Source organism: Balaenoptera musculus, chromosome 19, assembly GCF_009873245.2.
Source record: "Balaenoptera musculus isolate JJ_BM4_2016_0621 chromosome 19, mBalMus1.pri.v3, whole genome shotgun sequence".
Taxonomy (NCBI): Eukaryota; Metazoa; Chordata; class Mammalia; order Artiodactyla; family Balaenopteridae; genus Balaenoptera; species Balaenoptera musculus.
Window position 1 is genome coordinate 60,088,466 of NC_045803.1, and position 22,484 is coordinate 60,110,949.

General features: G+C 63.6%; 1 protein-coding gene across 1 annotated transcript; it reads left to right on the forward strand.

Annotated features, from left to right (window-relative positions):
- The first annotated feature begins 1,039 nt into the window (after nucleotides 1–1,039).
- Nucleotides 1,040–22,328, forward strand: CDH15 (cadherin 15). The gene is made up of 14 exons (XM_036834939.1): nucleotides 1,040–1,298; nucleotides 8,147–8,305; nucleotides 8,469–8,624; nucleotides 9,944–10,088; nucleotides 16,595–16,755; nucleotides 17,457–17,585; nucleotides 17,989–18,174; nucleotides 19,127–19,380; nucleotides 20,018–20,160; nucleotides 20,321–20,557; nucleotides 20,786–21,025; nucleotides 21,135–21,271; nucleotides 21,390–21,557; nucleotides 21,780–22,328. The coding sequence occupies exons 1-14, from the start codon at nucleotides 1,257–1,259 to the stop codon at nucleotides 21,978–21,980; spliced, it is 2,358 nt and encodes a 785-aa protein (XP_036690834.1). The 5' UTR covers nucleotides 1,040–1,256; the 3' UTR covers nucleotides 21,981–22,328.
- Nucleotides 22,329–22,484: the final 156 nt, after the last annotated feature.

A 22,484-nucleotide genomic window follows, 5' to 3' on the forward strand; every position in this document is an offset into this window, starting at 1 on the left:
CGACCTCAGAGGCAGGGCGGTGGCCTCCAGGAGCTGCTCAGCCCCAGGGCCTCAGAGCCTGCAGCTGGAAGGGTCTCCTGCCCTCCACCCCCACCTTGGAGCGGTGAGTACCAGGGACACAGTCACTGCCAGAGCCCCTGCCCTCACCCCTACCCCCGGCAGCCTGGCCTCCTTCCAAGCAGGCCTAGGGCGCAGATGGTGCCGCACCTGCTCAGCTGCCCCGCAATCTGGAGAGGAGAGGAGAGGAGAGGAGAGGCCCCCGTGCCTGCTCCTGCTGCAGAGAAGACCGGCTCCCGGAGACGACACTCCCCACTTCCCTGCCCAGAAGACGGCTCGAGGTCCGCAGGCCCCCCCTCGCTCCCCGCCCTCCCCTGGTTCTGAGCCACAGGCCGCCCAGGAGTGCAGGGGCTTGGAGGGGAGAGATAGCCTCCCCCTTCCACCAGGTAGTTACCAACCAAGTAACTGCCAACCAAGGAGGAAGGAAGGGGCGAGTACAGCTGGGCACGGGGCCAGGTCTGTGCCTGTCCTTCCTGTGTGCTAGCCCTGGGGGTCAGCAGCGGACAACCTGCCCTGGGGAGCCCCACCCCAGAGCAGGAGACAGTAAAGGAACACGGCAAACGTGATCCAAGCCCTGAAGGCAGCGAGCGGCTGGCCCTGGGGAGAGCCGGACGGGCAGTCATGGCGAGGGCACTGCCGGTGCAAAGGCCCTGAGGCAGCAGTGTGCCTGGTGCTCAGAATGAATGAGGGAATCCACCCTAGTCCCCAGCCCCCACCCACCGCTGCCTTTCTGACAGCTTCCTTCCTGGAGCCCCGCATCCAGCCTGGGACAGTGCCCGACCCCTGCTCCGCCCAGGACACATGCTGTCAGTCAGCCCCAGGCCCCGCCCCGCACACGTGCTGTAACTCAGCCGCCCCCCCCCCGCCCCGCCCATGTGCTGTCACTCAGCCACCCCCAGCCCCGCACACGTGCTGTCACTCAGCCGCCCCCCAACCCACCCCCCGCCCCGCCCATGTGCTGTCACTCAGCCCCCACGCCCCGCCCCGCACACGTGCTGTCACTCAGCCCCAGGCCCTGTCCCGCCCATGTGCTGTAACTCAGCCCCACGCCCCGCCCAGCCTCGCCCCCGCACACGTTCGTTATCATTCCCTCGCCAGGCCCGCCCGGCACACTTGTGCTGTCACTCAGCCGGGTCCTGTCCCAGCAGAAGGCGTCGCTCCCGCCGCCGGACACTCGGCCCGCTGCCCGCCGCCGGGCCATGGACGCCGCGCTCCTCCTCGCCCTCGGGCTGCTGGCCCAGGTAAGGCACGGGCGCTGCCCGGGGGTTTCTGGCCCCTGCACTGAGCGCCGGCGTCTTAGAGTGGGGCGTCCCGGCCTCGGGACCACTGGCTCTGGCCGCCTGGTGAGCGTCCCCCCTCACTCCCGCAGCCCCCCAGCTCCGGCTCGCCAGCTCGGGTTTCAGCCCCTGGCCCGAGAGCCGAGGGTTCTGCGTGGGGCAGCCCTGTCCAGGGGGGAGTGTAGCCGCCTCCGCTGGACCGGACGGGGAGCCAAGTTCGGGGACGGCCAGGAGAGCACCCAGAAGGCGGGCCCTCACTCCGGAGGTGCGCCCCTCAGCCCTGCTGGGGTCTGGGAGTGTTCAGTCTTGCGGGAGGCGAGGGAGAGGGGGCCGCAGGAGCACCCCGCGCTGGGAAAGCCTGGAGGCCTGGTCCCTAGGGACCCCCCGCCCCCCCGTGAGCTGGCAGGTGATTCTGCTTAGTCTAGTTGGGTGGAGTCTGAGCCCCCGTGTGTCCGGCCGGCAGGGGCAGCTGTGGGCTCTGCCCTCCAGAAACCCCCTCTCCCTGGGGAGCCCTGTGCCCAGCATGCACAGCAGCTGCCCTCCGTGCCTCCCCCTGGGCCCTGGTCTCCCTGGTGGGAGCAGGACGGGCGGCCGGAAACACAGGCCGCCCCACTCGCCACACGGGCACCCCGGGGTGGGTGGGACCACGTCCTCTCGGCCCTTGGCTGCTGGGCAGGCGCTAGGCTGGGGCCAGGAGTGGAGCGTGTGGCCTCAGTGGTCTACGGGCTTCGGGGGACCGGGCTGAGCCGGGGTCACTGGTGAGGGCCAGGAGGACGGCCTCAGGCCTCTTACACCTGACGGGCGATGAGCACAGGCGTTGCCCTGCGCCCACGATTCATCACTCACTGCTACACTTCCAGACCCATCACGCAGCGCCGGACGCTGGTGAGCGTCCCCCCGCACTCCCGCAGCGCCCCACCTCCGGCTCGCCAGCTCGGGTTTCAGCCCCTGGCAGCTCACTAGGTGCTGCCAGCCGGCCCCTCGAGCAACTGGCCTCCGCCTCCCGCCCCAGCTACCCACACCCCCGCCTCTGGGCCTTCACTGACCCCCATGGAGACGGTGCCGGCCGCTCCCCACTGCCATGTCCAGCCGACCCAGAGCGAGGCTGTGGTCACCCTGGCCCGGCACAGCCTGGCTGCCCACGGCCTGTGCCCGTCGGCCTGCTGCTGGGAGCCCACCCGGGGCAGCGGGCTCTCTGCCCCCACCCCAGGGCCTGGATGCCCCCATGTGCTCCAGAAGGCTCCAGCCTGTAACGCCCCCACTATTCCTGCCCCTGCCCCGCATCAGGTGGCATGTCCTCGGAGGCCCACTCCTGGGTCTGGGGGTGTCATCCTTTGACCAGGCCCCAGGGGGACTCTGCTGTGGGGGAGGGCAGTAGATCCCTCTCAGACGCCTCTCCCCTCCCCCAGGGTCATGCCCAATGCGCCCGCTCCCAGACAGCTGGGGACTGCGGGAATTCTGGTGGCGCTGGGGGACCAGCCAACGGGCCTGGCCACTCATGTTCCCGCACTCCCCGCAGCTCAAATTAGCTCCGGTGTGAGGGGAGCGACTTCGGGACTGGCTGACATATGTCTTTGTCAGGACTTCGCACGGCCCTCCCCCATCCAGCTCAGCTTTCAGACTTTTGTCCTCTCCTGTCCAGACACACGGGTCCTGCGGCCGCTTCCCGGACACACCTTCCTCCACCTCCGGGAGCCCCCCAGCAGGGCTGTCTCGGGTGGGGGCCTGTTGACCAGACTCCGCACAGGCCCGTCTTCTGCTTGGTGGCCTCGGGCGAGGCTCAGCCCTCCCTTGTGTCCCCTGAAATCTCAGGCAGGGGGCTTAGCGTGTGTCTTTTCGGAACTGGCCTCTATCGGCCCCTCACCTGTGCCCCACGGTGTCCCCAGTAGCTGGGCCTACACTGGGACCCCACCCTGCCTGGGGGTGGGGGGCCCAGATGGCAGACCCACGTGCTGCTGGAAGGGGCCCCAAGCCTGCGTCCGGCTCCACTGGGCCACATCGCTGCCCGTGCACTCACGTGCGGGGTCACCCCTCCAACATCACTTCCGGGCCTGGGTCCCTCAGATTCCAGGAAGCAGGTGGGAGGCCTGGAGCCTGGGGGAACGTGGGTGGGGTTTGCTTGGGCTGAGGGAGAGGCCCCACAAGCTCCCCAGGCCTGAGCCCCTTCCCCACCCCCGCTGGAATCCAGGCCACCCTGTTGCTGGATGGCCCGGCAGGCATCAGGCGTGCCAGGAATGGACGCAGCTGTCTGCCTGGCCCAGAGGGGCCCCTGCGGCTCTCCCCTGAGTCCCCCTCCAGCTGTTGCGGGCTTCAGAGGAGGGACGAGGATGGCGAGGCGAAGGGACAGCTGTTTTCTCCAGCCTCCCCCCCTCCCCCTCCCCGCTGACTGGGGCAGGCACCGTGCTCCCGGCTGTCCTGCCCACCTTGAGAGGACAGCGCCCCGATCTGGCTCCGCTCCGCGGCCCCGGTTACTGTCACACCGATGTGGGGCTGACTCCCCTGCCTGTTCTGGAGAAGACCGTGCGTGTCTGCCGTGGGGACCGTCCTGCTCCAGGACTTTCCCGTTGCCTCAGGGGGTCTTCACGGTTTGCAAAGCCGCCAGGAGTGTGGCTGAGGCTTCCTCCCAGAGGCCACGGGGCTCAGCAGAGCCCCAGAGCCCCTTCCCCAGCCGTGGCGGCCTCCGAGTCGTGTAAGGGTTGCCCGATTGCAGGGAGATGGAAGATGCACACGGGTCTCCTGCCCGCCACTCACAGGGGCCACTAGAGGCCGTAGTGCCAGGAGCTGAAGCAGGCTCTCCCCGCGGTCCCCCGGCCGCCCTGGTCACCAGCATCTCTACCCAGGGCAGGTGAGCCATCAGCTTTCTTCCCAGGAGACGGGGCCGTGCCTCGTAATTCTTTGTTCCGAACCCACCGAGGGCTGGTGGAGAGAAGCAGAGAGCTCTGCGGGCTGCCCCCAGGCCCCCAGGCAGGACAGACCCCTGCAGAGGGCAAGGGCGGCAGGCATTCCCTCCAGGGCTCAGGCACTTGATCGCTTCTGAACAGTTGATGGTGGGGTGCATCCACCGTGCGCCCCAGAACCACCCCACACGCAGAGCCTCCGAGGGGTGGGGTGGGAGCCAGGTCAGGGCTGTGTGACCCTCAAGTCCCGCCTCTCAGCCCTGTGCCTGCCTTGATTCCCAGATGTTCCCAAGAATCACTTGGGGGCTTCGGGACCCCCTGGGAGTTCTAACTCAGTAGGCCTGGGGTAAACTGGTGGAATCCATATTTTTTGCTGACCTTGGTTGGTTCTCATGATGAGTCAAGTCTGGAAGCCCCAGCCGGTGGTGAAGTAGCCCAGCCCCACTGCGGGGGCCTGAAGGGGAGGAGGCGCCGTCACAGATGCCAGGGGACGGGAACTGCCCAGAGGCCAGAGAGGCACCCGGAAGGAAGCATGCCGGGAGGAGATGGCCAGCCGCTCTCGGGCTCAGGGCCTTGCCCACCGTGGCCTGCAGCTAGACCGTGTCACCCACCCTGGCCCTTGCCTGGGTCTGGGGTGGGTGAGGCCCCTCCTGCCCCTGCAGTGGGTTTGTAGGGTACTCACCGCGCAGCTGGGCCCCACGAGCTCCGAACCAGACGGGGAGCTCTCTTACTCGGCAGCCGTGGGGCTGGGGGCCGGGGCTGGGCCCACAGCGAGGGGGCAGTGGCCCGGCGTCTCCAGGGCTTCCAGGCTGTTCTCTCAGGCTCTTGGCTAAGGGAGCGGTGGAGGGTGAGCATGGGGGTGCCACCGGGCACCCACTGGGAGAAGTGGGTCCCTGACGCCCGCTGGTTCTGTGTGGTGCGGGGGCGGTGAGGGTGACAGCGTTTGCGAGCCATGTGCGCTCAACGTCCGCGGCTCTGTGCACGTGGCTCCGTCCCGGCTCCAGTGTCCTGTGATTCCCAGGCCTTCCCCGGCCACCTGCGTCTTCTGGGAAGGGGCTGGCGGGAGGACAAAGGACAAACCGAGAAGCGTCCCGAGAGCCGGAAGTCGGCTTTAGCCCAGTCTGGCCACCCCACCTACTGCAGCCTCTGATCTGGGCGAGGGGCCCCTGCCAAGGCTCTGCGGCTTCTGCTGACCTCGTGACCTTGGGCCGTGCAGAGTCTGGGGCCCAGGACTCCCAGACTCCGCCCCGGCCACATGCCCTGTGCCGAGCCGGTGGGCGTCCTGGAGTGTCAGCAAAGCTGCTGGCAGGGGGCGGGCAGCCGGAGGCTCGGTGGGGGGCTGCAGGGGCGGAGGGGCCGGCCCAGGTACGGACAGGGCAAAGCGTGTCCCCCAGTGCCCCTCCAAGAGCCTGAGGCCCGGGAGCCCCTGCAGGCTGTCCCTCCCCCGCTGCTGGGGTCAGGGCGGTGCCTCTGTGTCACCGGGCATCACGGAAACGCTCCCTGCGATGGAGGTTCGGCGCTGGTGGACCTGTGGCTGCCTGGCCCTGCCGCTCCCTGGGGGCTGAGAGGGGCGGGGGGAGGGAGCAAGGGAGCTGCTGCCCCAAGATGCCCAGGAAACAGACGCTATCCCGCCCGAGCCTGTGACAAAGGCCGGCAGGTCTCCGCTTGGCGGGAACACCACGCTGGCCTGTGCTGGGCCGTCTTGGTGAGAAGCCAGCTGCCCGGGAGGCTTGGCGGCAGTGCTGCCATCTGTCGGGCCACGGGGAGCTTGGGGCCCTTTCTCCGAGCCGGGTGTGTGGCTACCTGGACCCCAGGCCCCTGGCATTTCAAGTGCGGTGACAGGACGAGGACTGGGAACTGGGGAGGTGGCCCGGGGCCCCCCAGGGAAGCTGACTTTAGTTTGGATGTCAGTGCAGTTCTGTCAGCAAAGTGTACAGGGACCCAGGGGGGCAGAACAGGGAGGCCATGCAGGGGGGCACAGGCCAGAGGTTGCCCAGAAGAGCAGCCTCCTGGCTGAGGGGCATCTCCTCCCTCCCCTGCCCCCCAAGTCCCCCCACTCACCAGTCACCATGCCCCCCTTCCCTGAGGCCACCAGCCCAGGCCCGGTCCCTCTACCGACCGCGACAGGGAAAGGGATGGAAACCTCAGCAGAAGTCGGGGGACTGGGCGGCCAGGGGCGGGGTCGAGGGGTCGAGGAGGGGAAGGGCCGTGGGAGGGGGAGGAAGCCCCCTCCCGTAGGGCCCAGGGCCAATCCCGCAGCACAGAGAGCTGGGGAAGGGCCGTGGGAGGGGGAGGAAGCCCCCTCCCGTAGGGCCCAGGGCCAATCCCGCAGCACAGAGCGCTGGGGAAGGGCCTGGCAGGAGCAGCTCCCCTGCATCTCCCGCCGCCGCCCTGCCTTGGATTTGGAGGGGGCTGGGCAGGGGGCAGCTGCAAACGCAGGGGGATTGGGGGGGGTCATAACGGCCGTGGAAGGCGCGTTGCTCACGTTCTCCTATAGCCGAGCCGAGCCGGGTCCCAGTAGCAACCCTGCCCCCGCCCTGGGCCCTGGCAGCCCTTATCCAAGTCCAGCCAGGCTCTGTACCCTCCAAGGGTGCCCCAGCGTCGACCCCACTCATGAGCACAGAGGGCCCCAGTGCCTCCACGCCCAGCCGGCCACAGTGCCTGAGCCCACACTTAGACCAGCCACTGCCCGATCAAGGCGCGGGATACGGAGACCACATGTTTAAACCAGGGCTGTCCCAGGAGACTCTGGGTGTTTGTTTGGGCTGCCGCCAGCTCTGCCTTCACCCCGCCAGGTGGCTTTCTTCTCTGCGCCTCAGTTTCCCGGTCTGAGGGGTGGGGGGGCGGGAGCTGACAGTAGGTCTGGGGAGGGTTTCGGCACCGCGGGCGCCCTGCCCCCTGCCATGTTCCTGACTAGCCTCAGTGCTGAGCCCAGAGCTCAGCGGGTGGTGGCAGGGCAGGGGGTGCATATCCCTGGCCCCGCCTGTGGGGTAGCGTCGCGGGGACACGGCTGCCCCGCACTCCGTCCTGCCTCTGCAGCCCCACAGGCCCCGAGCGCTGGGCTTCGGGGACACTGCACACAGGGCGCCCCTGTCCTCTGGGCGTGCGGAGCCGGAGAGAGCGTCCCGGGTTCCAGGTACTGAAGTGTTGGTGAGACGGTCACACCTGGTTCCACGGTTCTGGGAGAAAAACAGCACAGGCTGGGGATGGGCTCTGGGGGACCGGGGTGGCTGCGAGAGCCCAGAACACTCCAGCTGCCGCGTCCTCCCCGCCGGCCCCTCAGCCTCACAGCCGCACACGCCCCACCCCGCCGGTCCCTAGAGGCAGAGGCAGCGGGGCGGGCCCGTCCCAACCCCACGGGCAGCTGCCGCAGGGGGAGGGGAGCTGGGAGCTCAGCTACGTTTCATTTCCACAAAGCAGCCCTGGGACAGACAGCCCCACCGCCTGATTCCCAGAGGCGTGTGGAGTGTCCCCCTCCCCAGCCTGGCAGAGGAGACCTGCCGTGTGAACAGCTGCCCTGGGTGCGGGAGGGGTGGGCGCTCTGGCCCCCCAGGTGGACCCCCTCTCTGGGCCCCTTAGGACGAAAGCGCTGGCCTGGTCAACCTCGACCAGCCCTCAAGAATTCAAGTCACAAGGAGGCCTGGGATGGCCGCGTGTTCCCCCCCACTGCCCCCCGCCCAGCTGTCCGTCCTCTTCAACCCACCTCCCCCCCGGGCCTCGCCTCCCAGCCGCAGGCTCCCGGGAGCCAGGCTGCCTTCTGTCCCCCTGAGCACCCCATGCCCCCCAAGTCCTGGCGCCCGAACCTCCCCGGGCCACACAACGGAGGGCTTGGCAGTCAGGGAGGGGACGTCCCGGCCCCGGTGGGGGAGCTCTGGGCGCTGCTGTGGTGGTGACGGAGGTTTTTCTTTGTTGCAGAGCCTGTGCCTGTCAGTGGGGGTCCCCGGGCTGAGGAGGCCCCATACCCTGTACCCCTGGCGCCGGGTGCCGGCACCGGGCCGCGTGCGGAGAGCCTGGGTCATCCCTCCCATCAGCGTGTCCGAGAACCACAAGCGCCTGCCCTTCCCCCTGGTGCAGGTGAGGGGCCGAGAGGGGCCCCAGAGCCGTGTGCTTTAGGATGGGGACACCCCTGGGGCCACAGGCTGCGTGACCCCATCCCAGCTGGGGGAGGGGCCGAGGGCTGCAGAGAGGGGAGACCCCTCCCCTGGGGCACCTCCCCAGCCCATTACCTGCCCCACAGATCAAGTCGGACAAGCAGCAGCTGGGCAGCGTCATCTACAGCATCCAGGGGCCCGGCGTGGACGAGGAGCCCCGGGGGGTCTTCTCCATAGACAAGTTCACGGGGAAGGTGTCCCTGAATGCCATGCTGGACCGTGAGAAGACAGACCGCTTCAGGGTAGGCCCCGCCCCGCCCTCCCCCCCCCCCCCCCCCCCCCTCCCCCTCCCCCCCCCTCCCCTCCCCCCTCCCCTCCCCTCCCCTCCCCTCCCCTCCCCTCCCCTCCCCTCCCCCTCCCCCTCCCCTCCCCTCCCCTCCCCCTCCCCTCCCTGCCCTCCCCCTCCCCTCCCCTCCCCTCCCCCCTCCCCCCTCCCCTCCCCTCCCCTCCCCCTCCCCTCCCCCTCCCCCTCCCCTCCCCTCCCCACCCCGCCCCTCCCCCTCCCCGCCCCGCCCCTCCCCCTCCCCGCCCCTCCCCTCGCCTCGGGGGGCCATGGCCACACCTCCACCAGCAAAACCCAGCATCCTTAATTGGGGGGCAGGGGTGGGATTTGGGACCGGCTGCCCAGGGAAGCAGGTGTTCAGGATCACAGGCTCATTCGGCAGGTGCGTGAGCCGACTGAACACTGGGTCCTGCCCGGGAGGCCTGGGCCGCCAGCAGCAGGGTGGGCGGCAGCCTTCCCAGGAAAGCAACACCAGACACTGGTGTGGCCGGTTCTCCCCCGAGCCTGCTATGTGTGGTGAGGACGGGGTGCCGTGAGGAGTCCCATGGAACTGGCCACCCCCAGTGGCAGCTGCCCCGTGACTGTCAGGGTGGGGTGGCAGGGGAGGTGGGATGGGATCTGCCCATTGGAGGCCTTGGGATCGTCGGGTGTGAGAGAAAGAGCAGCGGGCGGGTGTGAGCAAGGGGCCGAGGAGGGGAGCCTGGAACTCGCCTGAGTCCCCTACAGACAGATGATCAGCCCCCCAGCCTGGCCTCCCTAAGATGTTGTTCAGACTTGCCCCGGGGAGGGGGCTTCAGCCTTTGCCTTTCATGTGCCCTGAGTCTCCCTCAGACTTTGAGAACCAGCTCTTGGTTCCCTTACACAGAGAGTCAGAGGGTGTGTTTGCCCTGGAAGTTGTACCAAGTCTGTTCTCCAAAGGGACAGGAGATGGTTGAAGTTAAAATTTCACGTGTGGAGAGGAAAGGAAACTTCAGTAGCAGCCAAAACTGTTCACAGAAAAAGGGAGAGGGACCAGGAGCGCTAGGAAGAGCATTGCTTCAGCCACGCTTGAAACATAGCTGTGGGCTTCCTGGTGGCCACGGCAAGAGGGGGAGCGTGGTGGCCGCCCTGCCTGCTGGGAGAACCCAGGCTCCCCTTGAGGGAAGTCCCACCGGCCCGGCACTGCCCCGTCCCCGTGCCGCTTCTCACCTGTTTCCGGCAGGACACAGAGTCTGTGCTCACTGCCGCTCTTGCCCTCGTGGGGGCCACAGTGCCAGCCCCTGCTCTCTGCTTGACCAGCTCAGGGCCTTCGCTCTGGACCTGGGGGGGTCCACCCTGGAGGAGCCCACGGACCTGGAGATCGTGGTTGTGGACCAGAACGACAACCGGCCCGTCTTCAGGCAGGAGGTGTTCACTGGCCAGGTGCTGGAGGGCGCCGTCCCAGGTGAGCCGGGTGGGTTCCCGTGGGGCAGGGAGCTTTGCGAAGGGCGCTGGGTAGGTCAGAAGTCCAGGGTTTCCCTTCAGCAAGAGCTTCAGAGGTCCTTCGGAGAGTCTAAAAACACGTAAACAGTCAACAGGACGGAGGGAATTTCCACAAGTCGACTCAAGCCTCTTCCCATTGCAATATACATGTCAACCCCCAAATCTTCCAGAGTTCAGAGAGGATTCCTGGATGGCAAAGCTCTGGTGGTTTCTGTTGCTCTCCCCTCCCCCTCCTCCCCCCTCCCTCCTCCTCCTCCCCCCTCCCTCCTCCTCCTCCCCCCTCCTCCTTCTAAATAGAGGTGACATTCACATAACATAAAATTAACCACTTTGAAACGAACTTTTCAGTGGCATTTAGCACATTCACAGTGTTGTGCAATCAACACCTCTGTCTCCTTCATCCCCGAGAGGCGACCCCCCTGCCCATTATCAGTCACTGCCTCTCACTGCTTATTAATTCCACACTGAGTGCAGGAACCGCTGACCCTCTGTCCCTTCTGCGTCCTCACAGGGCAGACTTGCTGGCCTGATTCTGTTCCAGGCAGGACAGACATTCCAGACAGCGCTCCTTCCCCTCCCCACCTGGTCCCCGGGGCTCTGGTCAGATCCCAGGCTGGTGGCAGACCGGAGGCCTTCAGAGCACACCAGTGACTCGGTGTAACTTCAGAGTCAGGGGGTTAACACTAACACATAGTGACGTCTCATCTGCACGCCTGTTCAGCTTCAGCTGCCCAGTCAAGCCTTTTACAGCAAAGGAGGTCCTGCCTCTGTCCACAGCCCCTGCCTCTTGTCTGAGCCTTGTCTGTTCCTGCATGCCGTCCACCTTTTCCTTTACGGCCTTTTGCACACGGAGGGTGGTTGCTTCAGTTCTGTCAGATAAAAGCCCAAGTGTCTGGTTGGCCGTACATCTGGTTCTGTTGGCTGTTTAATCACTGAGGTGGAGCTTTTCCCTCTTGCTCTGTGTGTAAGAGCACAGGAGAGCTGGGGGCCGGCCCACTGTGGGGAGAGGGGACGGGCCTAGCCTCTGCCGCTGCTTGAGCTCAGCTCCCGGGGGCCTCTCTGCGTTCCCGCCACGGCAGCACAGCCCTGCATGCAGAGGGGCCCCTAGCAGGGTGACAACCCTTGCGTGCTATCTGGCAGGGCTCCTGGGGTGCTGGGGGGTGGGCGGTCTCGGTCGTAGGTGGTCCCTGAGCCCCTGGGGTGGGGCTCCTTCGGGGTCCCTGCTCCTCCCCCAAAGGCGAAGCGCCATCCCTCCAGCCCAGCAGCCCCACCCTCACCCTGTGATTGTGGACCACCAGTGGCCTTCCCCACGCCACGGCCACCCTGTGGCCTGAGCCGAGGGGCCCTCCCGGGTCTCCTCCCGCCCCGCCTTCCCTGGGAGCACTCAGTGGGCGCCTGGGAAAGGGCACAGACCCCCTTGTGGGCACCCAGGGACCGCCAGCAGCTGTGCCAATCTCGGCCCCTCTTCCTGCTTCCATGGGGTCGCTGCACCTGCTCCACCGGGGAGCCCCAATGTGTGCACGTCCTGGGGGGGTCACAGCCTGGACTCGGGGGTGTCAGGTCGCCTGTGCGTCACCATCTGACGGGCTCACACAGGTGTGATCTTGATTCCCCTTCGTTCTCGTCATGGTGGCAGGACTGAGGCCCCCACCTGCTCACGCCCCCTCACTGGGGACGGGTCCTCAGCCGCTAGGTGTTCATGACACTGACTGCTGTTTCGCCAAATTTTACTGTGGCAAAGTACATATAACAGAATTCAGCACCTTAACCACCTTTAAGCGTTTGGGTCGCTGGTTCTAAGCCCGTTCACGTCGTCGCGCAGCCACCGCCAGCACCCGTAGCATTTTCTCATTTTCCCAAACTGGAGCTCTGTCCCCATTAAACACTAACTCCCCATTTCCCCCTCCAGCGCCTGGCACGCACTGCCTACTTCTTGTCTCTACGATTTGACTGCGAATGAGTGGAATCACGTAGTATTTGTCCTCCTGCGTCTGGCTGATTTCACTGATCATCCTGTCCTCAGGGCTCATCAATGTGGGAGCCCGTGTCAGAATCACCTTCCTTTTCAAGGCTGAATAATACTCTATTGGATGTTTATACCACATTTTGTTTATCTGTTTATTCTTCAGCGGACCCTTGGGTTGCTTTCACTTTTTAGCTGTTGTGAATAGTGCCGCAGTGAACACGGGGGTACAACTATGTCTTTGAGACCCTGCTTTCAATTCCTTTGGGTATGTACCCAGAAGTGGGGCTGCTAGATCAAATGGTAGTTCTATTTTCAATTTTTTAAAATTATTTTTTTTATTTATTTATTTTTGGCTGTGTTGGGTCTTCGTTGCTGCGCGCCGGCTTTCTCTAGTTGTGGCGAGGGGCGGCTACTCTTTTTTTTTTTTATTTTTTTTATTTATTTTTATGTTTTGGCTGTGTTGGGTCTTCATTGCTGCACGCAGGCTTTCTCCAGTTGCGGCGAGCTGGGGCTACTCTTCGTTGTGGTACATGGGCTTCTCATTGGTACGGTGGTACGGTGGCTTCTCTTGTTGCAGAGCATGGGCTCTAGGCATGCGGGCTCCAGTAGTTGCAGCACACGGGCTCAGTAGTTGTGGCTTGCGGGTTCTAGAGCGCAGGCTCACTAGTTGTGGTGCACGGGCTTAGTTGCTACGCGGCATGTGGGATCTTCCTGGACCAGGGCTTGAACCTGTGTCCCCTGCATTGGCAGGAGGATTCTTAACCACTGTGCCACAAGGGAAGCCCCCGGGGCGGCTACTCTTCGTTGTAGTGCGCGGGCTTCTCGTTGTTGTGGCTTCTCTTGTTGTGGAGCACGGGCTCTAGGTGCGCGGGCTTCAGTAGTTGTGACTCATGGGCTCAGTAGTTGTGGCACACGGGCTTAGTTGCTCTGTGGCAGGTGGGATCTTCCCCGACCAGGGCTCGAACCCGTGTCCCCTGCATTGGCAGGCGGGTTCTTAACCACTGTGCCACCAGGGAAGTCCCTATTTTTAATTTTTTGAGGATCCTCCATGGTGTTTTCCACAGTGGCCGCACCATTTTACATCCCCACCAGCAGTGTAGGAGGGTCCCAGTTTCTCCATGTCCTCACCAGCGCCTGTTGCTTTTTGTTTTGTTTTGTTTTATTGTTGTTGTTAACAGCCATCCTAATGGGTGTGGGGGGGTATCTCGTGGTTCTCATCTGCATTTCCCTAATGATTAGCCATGTCGAGCGTTTGTTCATGTGCATATTGACCACTTGTATATCTTCTTTGGAGAAAAGATTGTTCAAATCCCTTGCCCATTTTTGAATTGAGTTGTTTGTTGGTTTTTTTTTGTGGTTGAGTTTTACGGGTTCTCTATATATCCTGGATATTAATCCCTTATCAGATATATGATTTGCAAATATTTTCTCCCATTTTGTGGGTTGTCTTTTTACTCTGTTGATAGTGTCTCTTGATGCATTCTTAAATGTTCATGAAGTCCAATTTGTCTATTTTTGTTGTTGTTGCCTGTGCCTTCGGTGTCATATCCAAGAAATCATTACCTTCGTGACATTACCAGTGTCATGAAGCTTATGCCCTGTGTTTTCTTCTAAGAGTTTCATAGTTTTACGTTGTACACTTAGGTTTGATCCACTTTGAGTTGATTTTTGTATATGCTGTTAAATAATTACGGGTCCAGCTCCATCTTTCTGCATGTGGATGTCTTTCCCAGCACCATTTGCTGAGGAGATGGCCCTCTCCACGTTGAATGGTCCTGGCATCCTGTGTAAAATCACCTGCCCGTGGATGTGAGGTTTATTCTTGGGCTCTCTCTTCGGTTCCATTGGTCTATGTGTCTATCTTGAGGGCAGGTGCACACTGATTGCTGTACTTTTTTCAGAAAGTTTTGAAATCAGGAAGTGTGTCCTCCAGCTTTGTTGTTTTCCAGGATTGTTTTGGCTCTTCAGGGTCCCTTGAGATCTTATAGGAATTTTAAAATGATTTTTCTGTTTATATAAAGAAACTGTCCTTAAGATTTTGATAGGGATTGCACTGAATCTGTAGGTCGCTCTGAGCGGTACTGACATCTTAGCAACAAGTCTTCCAAGCCATGAACATGGCCTGTCCATTTATTTGTGTTTTCTCAATTTCTTTCACTGATCTTTTGTAGTTTTCATTGTGAAAGTCTTTCACCGCCTTGGTCACGACACTGACATCCTGGGGCATTTAGGCAGTTGTTGTGATGATTGCGTGGGTCTGTGTGGCTGGAGCCCCCTCAGGAGGCATGAACATCCCGTTCCTGGAGATGCCGATTTGGGTCTGTAGTTCAGGGGGTGTCCGCCAGGCTTCTCCACTCTGGTTTTTCTCCTTTTCCCTTTGTAATTAATAGGTGTCTTGTGGGAGACCCTTTGAGACCGTGCGGGTATCCTGCTACCCCTCAAGCTGCCACCCAGCAGCATTAGCACCCCTGGCGGCTCTTGCCTGCATCCGGTGTTGATCTAATTCATGGTTTCTTCTTCGTCATCACTTGGCTTTCTATTAGATGTTAGGACTTTCAGTACCCCTATTTATGAATACATGTGTGTATGTGTTACCCACCAGGGCTCTTGGCCTCCTTAATCAATAGAAATCGATCAAAGGCCAGACAAGAAATTCAGGCAAGGCTTTATTGGGGCCCCTGCTGCAGCAGTGGGGAGTGAGAACAAGAAACAGGTTCCCTTGCTAGCTTGCTCCTGAGGGGTGGGGGGCGAGCTTGTTCTTTATATGGGGTGAGGGTAGGGGTGTGTCCAGGGGTCAGGCCGGAGGGGTGGCTTAGGTGGTCTGCCGTAAACAGAAAACTCATTCTAAAATTCCTATAAAATCTCAAGGGACCCTGAATAGCCAAAACCATCCTGGAAAAGAACAAAGCTGGCGGACACACTTCCTGATTTCAAAACTTTCTCCAAAGGTACAGTAATCGGTGTGCACCTGCCCTCAAGACAGACACATAGACCATAGACCAACGGAACCGAATAGAGAGCCCAAGAATAAACCTCACATCCACGGGCAGGTGATTTTACACAGGATGCCAGGACCAAGCAACGTGGAGAGGGCAGTCTCCTCAGCAAATGGTGCTGGGAAAGCTGCACACCCACATGCACCACCTTCGGTGGCGGTGTGTGCGCGGGGCACGCACAAGTACCCTGCTTTTGCTCCCGGCCCGTTTTTGCTCTTCAGAAGTGGCAATTGGGCTTTTTAGTCTTTTTGTATCTCGTCCAGAATTTGCTCTAACTGCTACGTACATAGTTATTTTTAGCCCCTTGTAGTTTCTTTGTATTCTGGAGCTCGAGGAGACTGTGTGTCCAGGGGCAAGCCCTGCAGCAAAGGGTCCCAGGTCCCAGCCTGTCTCGTATGTGTTTTGTTCACATGTATCTGTCTGCACTTATGGAGTCTTGCTTCATTCAGTGGGTTACGATTCTTTGCACCGTTGTTTTGAAGCTCAAATCGTCCCAGATATGGTCGATCAGAAGCTCATCAAACCGGCCCAGGCCCTTTCAGCAGCCGGAGCTGGGAAATTAAGCTCACATGTATACAGACATGCGTGTGTGTGCGCGTGCTCTCTCACAGCTGTGTTCACATGTCTCTCTACCTTGTCTACCGTGTCTATCACAAGTCACGAGTCCTCTCTGGCACCTCCACTTCCGATCCAGCTCTGCAGGGTTCCTTTTGGGTCCTCTTCTCTGATGGCGAGAAGCCGGGCTCCAGTCGCCCCAGGAGTTTGCGCACTTGCTCAGTCATAGAGAGCCTGGCAGGTGCTTTTGGAAGCGCTCGCCTGCACCCCCGTGGCAGGGTGCCTATTCTAAACATTCTTTTCGGCTTTAGCCTGGGGTCCAGCATCATGCCAGGAGTTACCTGCTAAGGTAGCTTCCCACCTTGTAAGGCTGGGTCAGTGGCCGGGTCACTACCGTTCATCAGACACCAGCATGACACTCAGCTGACCCGTCAGGGCCCAGGAGGGGCTGGGATGAGCCCAGTCACAGGTGAGGGGGGGTGCCAGCTCCTCGGGTGGCCCGAGGCTGGTCCACCTCACCGGGATAACTTTTAGTACACCTGATCTGGGCCGGTGGGGGGAGGGGTGGTCAGACCTGAATTGCTCCAGAAAACAGGTGGGCACAGGTGCTGAGGCGCCTCCAGGACCCCTGCAGAGGCCCTTCTCTCCTGAGATTCAGGGCCTTGTTTGCCCCAGAGCGCAGGTGCGGCCCTGGGCGCTGCTTCGCTCCGCCTGGGGCTGATTCCCCGGGGGGTCGCCTGGTCTGTCTCGGGGTTCTGTAGGAGACAGGTGTCAGCTGTGTGCACCGGGCACCCGACCTCATCCCCACAAGCGACACGAGCCAGGACGCCGGGACGCTTGCACATGCAAGGCTGATCGGGGGCCTGGACCTGGTGCGGCAGGCCGCAGGGGAGTGGGCGACGCGCCCTGGCACCCATGGGTGTCACCCCCACATGTCCCCGCCTTTCCCAGGCACCTACGTGACCAGGGCTGAGGCCACGGATGCGGACGACCCGGAGACGGACAACGCGGCCTTGCGATACTCCATTCTGGAGCAGGGCGGCCCCCAGCTCTTCAGCATCGACCCACACACGGGGGAGATCCGCACGGTGCAAGTGGGCCTGGACCGTGAGGTGAGGCCACGCAGCCGCACCCTGACAGCTGAGGCAGGGCCGCCCCCCAGACGAGGGGTGTCCGAGTGACACTCTCCGTGGCCCTGGGCTCCGGCAGACCTGCCCTGCGGGTGGTTGTGCGGTTCGGTCCAGAGACGGTGTGAGGGGCCCTCAGCGTGTTTTCTGCCGGAGACCTCCCCCACCCTGTTGCCTGCAGAGCAGTAGGGCTCCTCGGCCTGGGGTGGGCCCACAGCGACCACGCATGCTGCAGAGAAACAGTCGCCCTCCGGCCGTCCATGCCCGCTCTTCCCCTGTGGGGCCCCTGGCTGCCGGGCTTCTGTGTGGCATTGGCACCTCACCTCCAGGAAGCCCTCCTTGGTTTCCCCAGGGCCACTCGCTGCGTTAGTTGATTTCTGTCCCCTCTCTCGGCAGCTGCACCTGGCTCCCCCGCGCAGGGACCTCACACCCCAGTGCAGCAGGTGCCCCATAAGTGCTTATCCGACTCGGCAACTGACCTCTTGCCCACTCACAGGCTGGGGCAGAGTCTGGGGTTCACAGCGGTGCCGTCGGACCCTGAGAGGCTAGGCAGCCTGTTTCGCCCCAGAGCTTGGGAGCAGGGCAGGTGCTGGAGCCTCCTGGGGTCTGCCTGCCCTGCCCTCAGGCCCTAAGGTGGCTGACCAGCCCCGCCCTGCTCTCCTCACCCCGTGTCACTGTGCTCCTAGGTGGTCGCCGTGTACAATCTGACCCTGCAGGTGGCGGACATGTCTGGAGACGGCCTCGCCGCCACTGCCTCGGCCACCATCACGCTGGAGGATGTCAATGACAACGCCCCCGAGTTCACCAGGGGTCAGGTGCTGCCACCGTCCTCACCTCCACCGGCCGCTGCTCAGGGCTGACCTCCCCCCCACCCTGGGGCTTCTGGTGGGAGGGAGGCTAGGTGCTGAGAGGAGGCATCCTGTGTGGATCGTGCAGGATACCCTGCCGGAGGCCAGCATGGCGGGGCTGTGAGCGTGTCAGGAGCTGGAGGGCCCTGGGGGGAAGCCCCCAAGACCCTGGGGTGTGACCTGTCCCCAAGCCTTCCTGGGTGGGAGGGGGCGGCGGCCCTGCCCTCCGGGGAAGATGTGCCCAGCACATGGCCGAGACTGGGAGGGGGCTCCTGGTGCCCTGGACTCCTCATGGGTGGGCAGTGGGAGGGTGAGCCCGCAGGGGACTGTCCCCCGCCCACCCGTGGGTAACGGGGCCGAGTTCCCACAGTTCTTCCTGGAGGCCACGGAGGCCGTCAGCGGAGTGGACGTGGGGCGGCTTGAGGTAGAGGACCGGGACCTGCCCGGCTCCCCCAACTGGGTGGCCAGGTTCACCATCCTGGAGGGCGACCCTGACGGGCAGTTCGCCATCCGCACCGACCCCAGGACCAACGAAGGCGTGCTGTCTGTGGTGAAGGTGAGCTGCGGAAGGTGCCTCTCCTCACACCCTGGGACCCCGTTTGGACCCTCTGTGCATCCTTAGGAGGGGAGCCAAGGGGACCAAGAACGCTAGGACTGTGGGCTCGGGCCACGCTGACCACGGGGGACGGGGCTGGAAGGAGGGGGCAAGCCCACATGTTACTTCCAGTGTCTTGCCACTTAAAGTATGTGATCAGCATGCACAAATACAGACCTCACGTGTTGGCCAACCTGAGACCAGGGACAAAACCAGCAGGAGACAACGTGTGCACACATACATGGGCGCACACCTGCGCACACAGGTGCACACATACACCCGTGCATACACACACGTGCATACACGTGCAGAGAGATGCAGATGAGCTCTCAACACAGGAAGAGCTTTATTGCCGGAGACTGGCTCACGCCGGCCGTCGTGCAGGCTGCTGGCGAGTCCAGAGTCTGCAGGGCTGCGACAGGCTGCAAAGTCAGGAGCTGAGGCTGCATCTGGAGGTGGGATCCCTTCTTCCCCAGGGCAACCTCAGGTTTGCTCTCAGAGACTCTCACCCACAGATGAGACCCACCCAGGTTCTTCAGGACCATCTTCTTTGTGTAAAGTCAGCTGATTGTACAGGTCAGTTCAACCACGTCCACCACATACCGTCTTAGCAAGACCCAGGTGAGTGTCTGCTTGAGGCATTGAGGAGGATGCCCGGCCAGGGGACGGGAAACTGACCTCACAACACCCAACAAATATGTTTGCGTGATGAGTAGCCGTCATTTTTACATTATTTTTTGTGCCTTTTTGTCCTGCATGATTTTTGTTTTTCTGAGGCTTTAAGCAGAAGGAAAGAAGGGGCTCTGAGGACAGACCAGAAGAGGCCTCTCCAGCCTGCAGCTGCCTCTGGGTTCCCTGAATGGGGGGGAGGGGTCCGGAGTCCTGACGGGCGGCCGCCCTGCTTCCCCTACAGCCCCTGGACTTTGAGAGCCGGGAGCGGTATGACCTCAAAGTGGCGGTGCAGAACGAGGCTCCCCTGCAGGCAGCTGCCCCCAGGGCCGCGCGGGGCCAGGCCAGGGTCCGCGTGCAGGTGCGGGACATCAACGAGGCGCCCGTGTTCCAGGAGAACCCACTGCGGACCAGCCTGGCCGAGGGGGCGGCCCCAGGAACCCCCGTGGCCACCTTCTCTGCCCGAGACCCTGACACCCAGCAGCCGCAGAGGCTCAGGTGGGGGCCCCGGGGTGAGCAGGGGGAACTCACAGCCCCACTCCGCCTCCCAGCCAGGGTAGAGGCACAGCTAAGGGTACTGAGCCCTGTGCCCGAAGGGTCCCCATCAGGGCCCTGGTCAGAGGGCAGAGGGCTCACCTGTGTGCATCACCAAGAGCCCAGGGGCTCTCAAGTACTGTGCGTGTGTGTGTGTGTGTGTTCACATGACCTCGTCCTGTAGGCAGGACTGGGGTGCATCTGGCGCACACTGACACGGCCCGTCTGTGTTGGCTAGCCTCTGAGCATCCGGCCCTGTCCGTTCCAGGGAGCCGTTGCTCCCATAGGACTGGCTGTTACTGTCTTGGATTTCACCCCCTGCCCTGACCCTATGTACCCGTGTCTGTCAACACGGTGCCCACCGTTGAATCCTGGCTGTCACTCAGTGGCCACGGGGCCCTGGGCGGCTCACCTGCCCTCCCCGAGCCTCAGTTTTTTCATCTGTTGATTGGGATGGAAAATACCAGCTTAGGGCTGTGGAAGGACTATCCTTAAAGGCCTGTGTATGTGTGCGTGTGTGCGCGTCTACACGTGAGCACACCTCGGGGGTCCAGCTCCGGCTCAGGGCCACCCTGTGCCCTCCTCCCCTCCTCGCCAACAGCTACTCCAAGGACTATGACCCTGAAGACTGGCTGCAAGTGGACGGGGCCACCGGCCGGGTCCAGACCCAGCGCGTGCTCAGCCCTGCATCCCCCTTCCTCAAGGACGGCTGGTACAGGGCCATCATCCTGGCCCGGGATGATGGTGAGCGTGGAGCTCGGCCCGGGTTCCAGGGCTCCCTGACCCTGGCCGGGGCCCCTGCTGCCACCCAAGGGCTGAGAGCAGGCGCTCCACCGAGCAGACTTCAGGGGTGGGCGGGGGCTCTGCAGGGGCAAGGGGCCCACCAGGCCTCTCCTGCTTGCAGCCTCCCCACCCAGCACGGCCACAGGGACCCTGTCCGTTGAGATCCTGGAGGTCAACGACCACGCCCCTGAACTGTCCCCACCGTGGGGCAGCCTGTGCAGCATGCCAGACCAGGGCTCCGGCCTTCTCTTGGGGGCCACGGATGAGGACCTGCCCCCCCACGGGGCCCCCTTCCACTTCCAGCTGAGCCCCAGGCTCCCAGAGCTGGCCCGGAACTGGAGCCTCAGCCAGGTTAACGGTGAGCTCGCCCCACGCCCCTGGGGGTCCCGAGCCGGGAGCAGGTCCCCACTGGTTCCCACCTCAGTGCACTGCATCCTCGGGCCCGCAGGGATCAGTTATCGTACACGGGACGGGTGGGGAACCGAGGCCTAGCCTCTCGGGATCCCTGCCCAGCCGGCTGCCGAAGCACAGGCGCGGAGGGGCACGGCCGCCCCCGGCCCCTGCTGACCGCCAGCACCCTCCGCAGTGAGCCACGCGCGCCTGCGGCCGAGGCTCCGGGTCCGGGAGGGGCTGCACCGCCTTAGCCTGCTGCTGCAGGACTCCGGACAGCCGCCCCAGCAGCGCGAGCAGCCCCTGAACGTGAGCGTGTGCCGCTGCGGCCTGGACGGCGCCTGCCTGCCGGGGGCCGCCGCGCTGCGGGCGGGTGGCGCGGGCATCAGCCTGGGCGCCCTGGTCATCATGCTGGCCAGCGTCATCCTGCTGCTCTGTGAGTGCCCGCGCCTGCACATCCCCGCGCCCGCCCCGCGCCACCTGGCAGCCCCGCCCGCCCGCCTGGCCCCGCCCCACACCGACCTCCGCCCCCTCCCCCACCCCAGTGCTGGCCCTGCTGGTGGCCCTCCTGGCGCGGTGCCGGCAGCAGTCGTGTGACAAGAAGCTTCTGCACGGGCTGCAGGACGACCTTCGGGACAACATCCTCAACTACGACGAGCAGGGGGGCGGGGAGGAGGACCAGGTGAGGGGCCGGGGTGGCTTACACGTGCTGAGGGGGCTCCCCAGGGGCCCCAGCTGGCCAGCCGCCTCCCGACCCGCGATGGCTGCGGCTCACCCCCATGCGCTCTATCCCTCCTCAGGATGCCTACGACATGGACCAGCTGCGCCACCCGGCAGAGCTGGCGGCCCTGGGTGCCCCCCTGGGACGGCCTTCTCTGCGCAGAGACGCCCCGTTCAGCCGAGCGCACCCCCAGGCCCCCCGTGTGCTGCCCACCAGCCCCTCTGACATCGCTGACTTCATCCACGAGGCAGGTGCCCCAGGGGTGCCCCGTACCCCGTTCCCCCACCCCACAAGCCTGAGGCATCGCTCTGGGGTTGGACAGACGGGTGGTGGTTCTTGCCAAGGAAGGAGAGTCGCCCAGAGAGAACCTTGCCTCCAACCCGTCTCGTGGGGCCAGGCCTCAGCCGAGCCGGTGGCGGAGGGCACTTGGCCGGCGCGTGCTGGTCCTGAGCCCCAGGCCTCTCCACAGGGCTTAGAGGCCGTGGACGGTGACCCCACTGTCCCACCCTACGACACGGCTCTCATCTATGACTACGAGGGGGACGGTTCCGTGGCGGGGACACTGAGCTCCATCCTGTCCAGCCTGGAGGACGAGGACCAGGACTACGGCCGCCTCTGGGACTGGGGGCCCCGCTTTGCCCGGCTGGCCGACTTGTACGGGCCCCCGTGAGGGCACCAGGCAAGAGGCTTTCTGATGGGGACCTGCACCCACCCTGCTGAGGGCACGGCCACAGGGGCCTGAGCGGACATGCCGGACTTGGCTGTGTGTCCAGATGGACAGAGGGCCCTGGGCCCCGCCCTGGGGCCTTGGCCAGCCTGGTCTCCGCCAGGGGAAGTCAGGGCCCCAAGCCTGGAGTGGGGTGGCCAGAAGGAGGCGCCCCTCCTGCCCCGTCAGTCGCCTCCAGTGGGGTCAGAGGCCCCATTCCCAACTCTGCTTCCCAGCCACGCTGATCTTATCTCTGTATGAGGGGAAGCACCTCTCGGGCAAACGTGAATTAAAGACGCGCTCATCTCTCCAGTGCACGGGTGGCACGACGACTTGCAGGGCCTTTCTGCACCTCAGTCCCACCAGAGCTGCAGCAGTGGGCTGGCCCCAGCTGCCCCCCGAGGGGGTGGGGGCAGTGGGAGGGGCTGCGGATGCCTGGTTGTGAGGGGAAGGTGGACACCAGAAGCC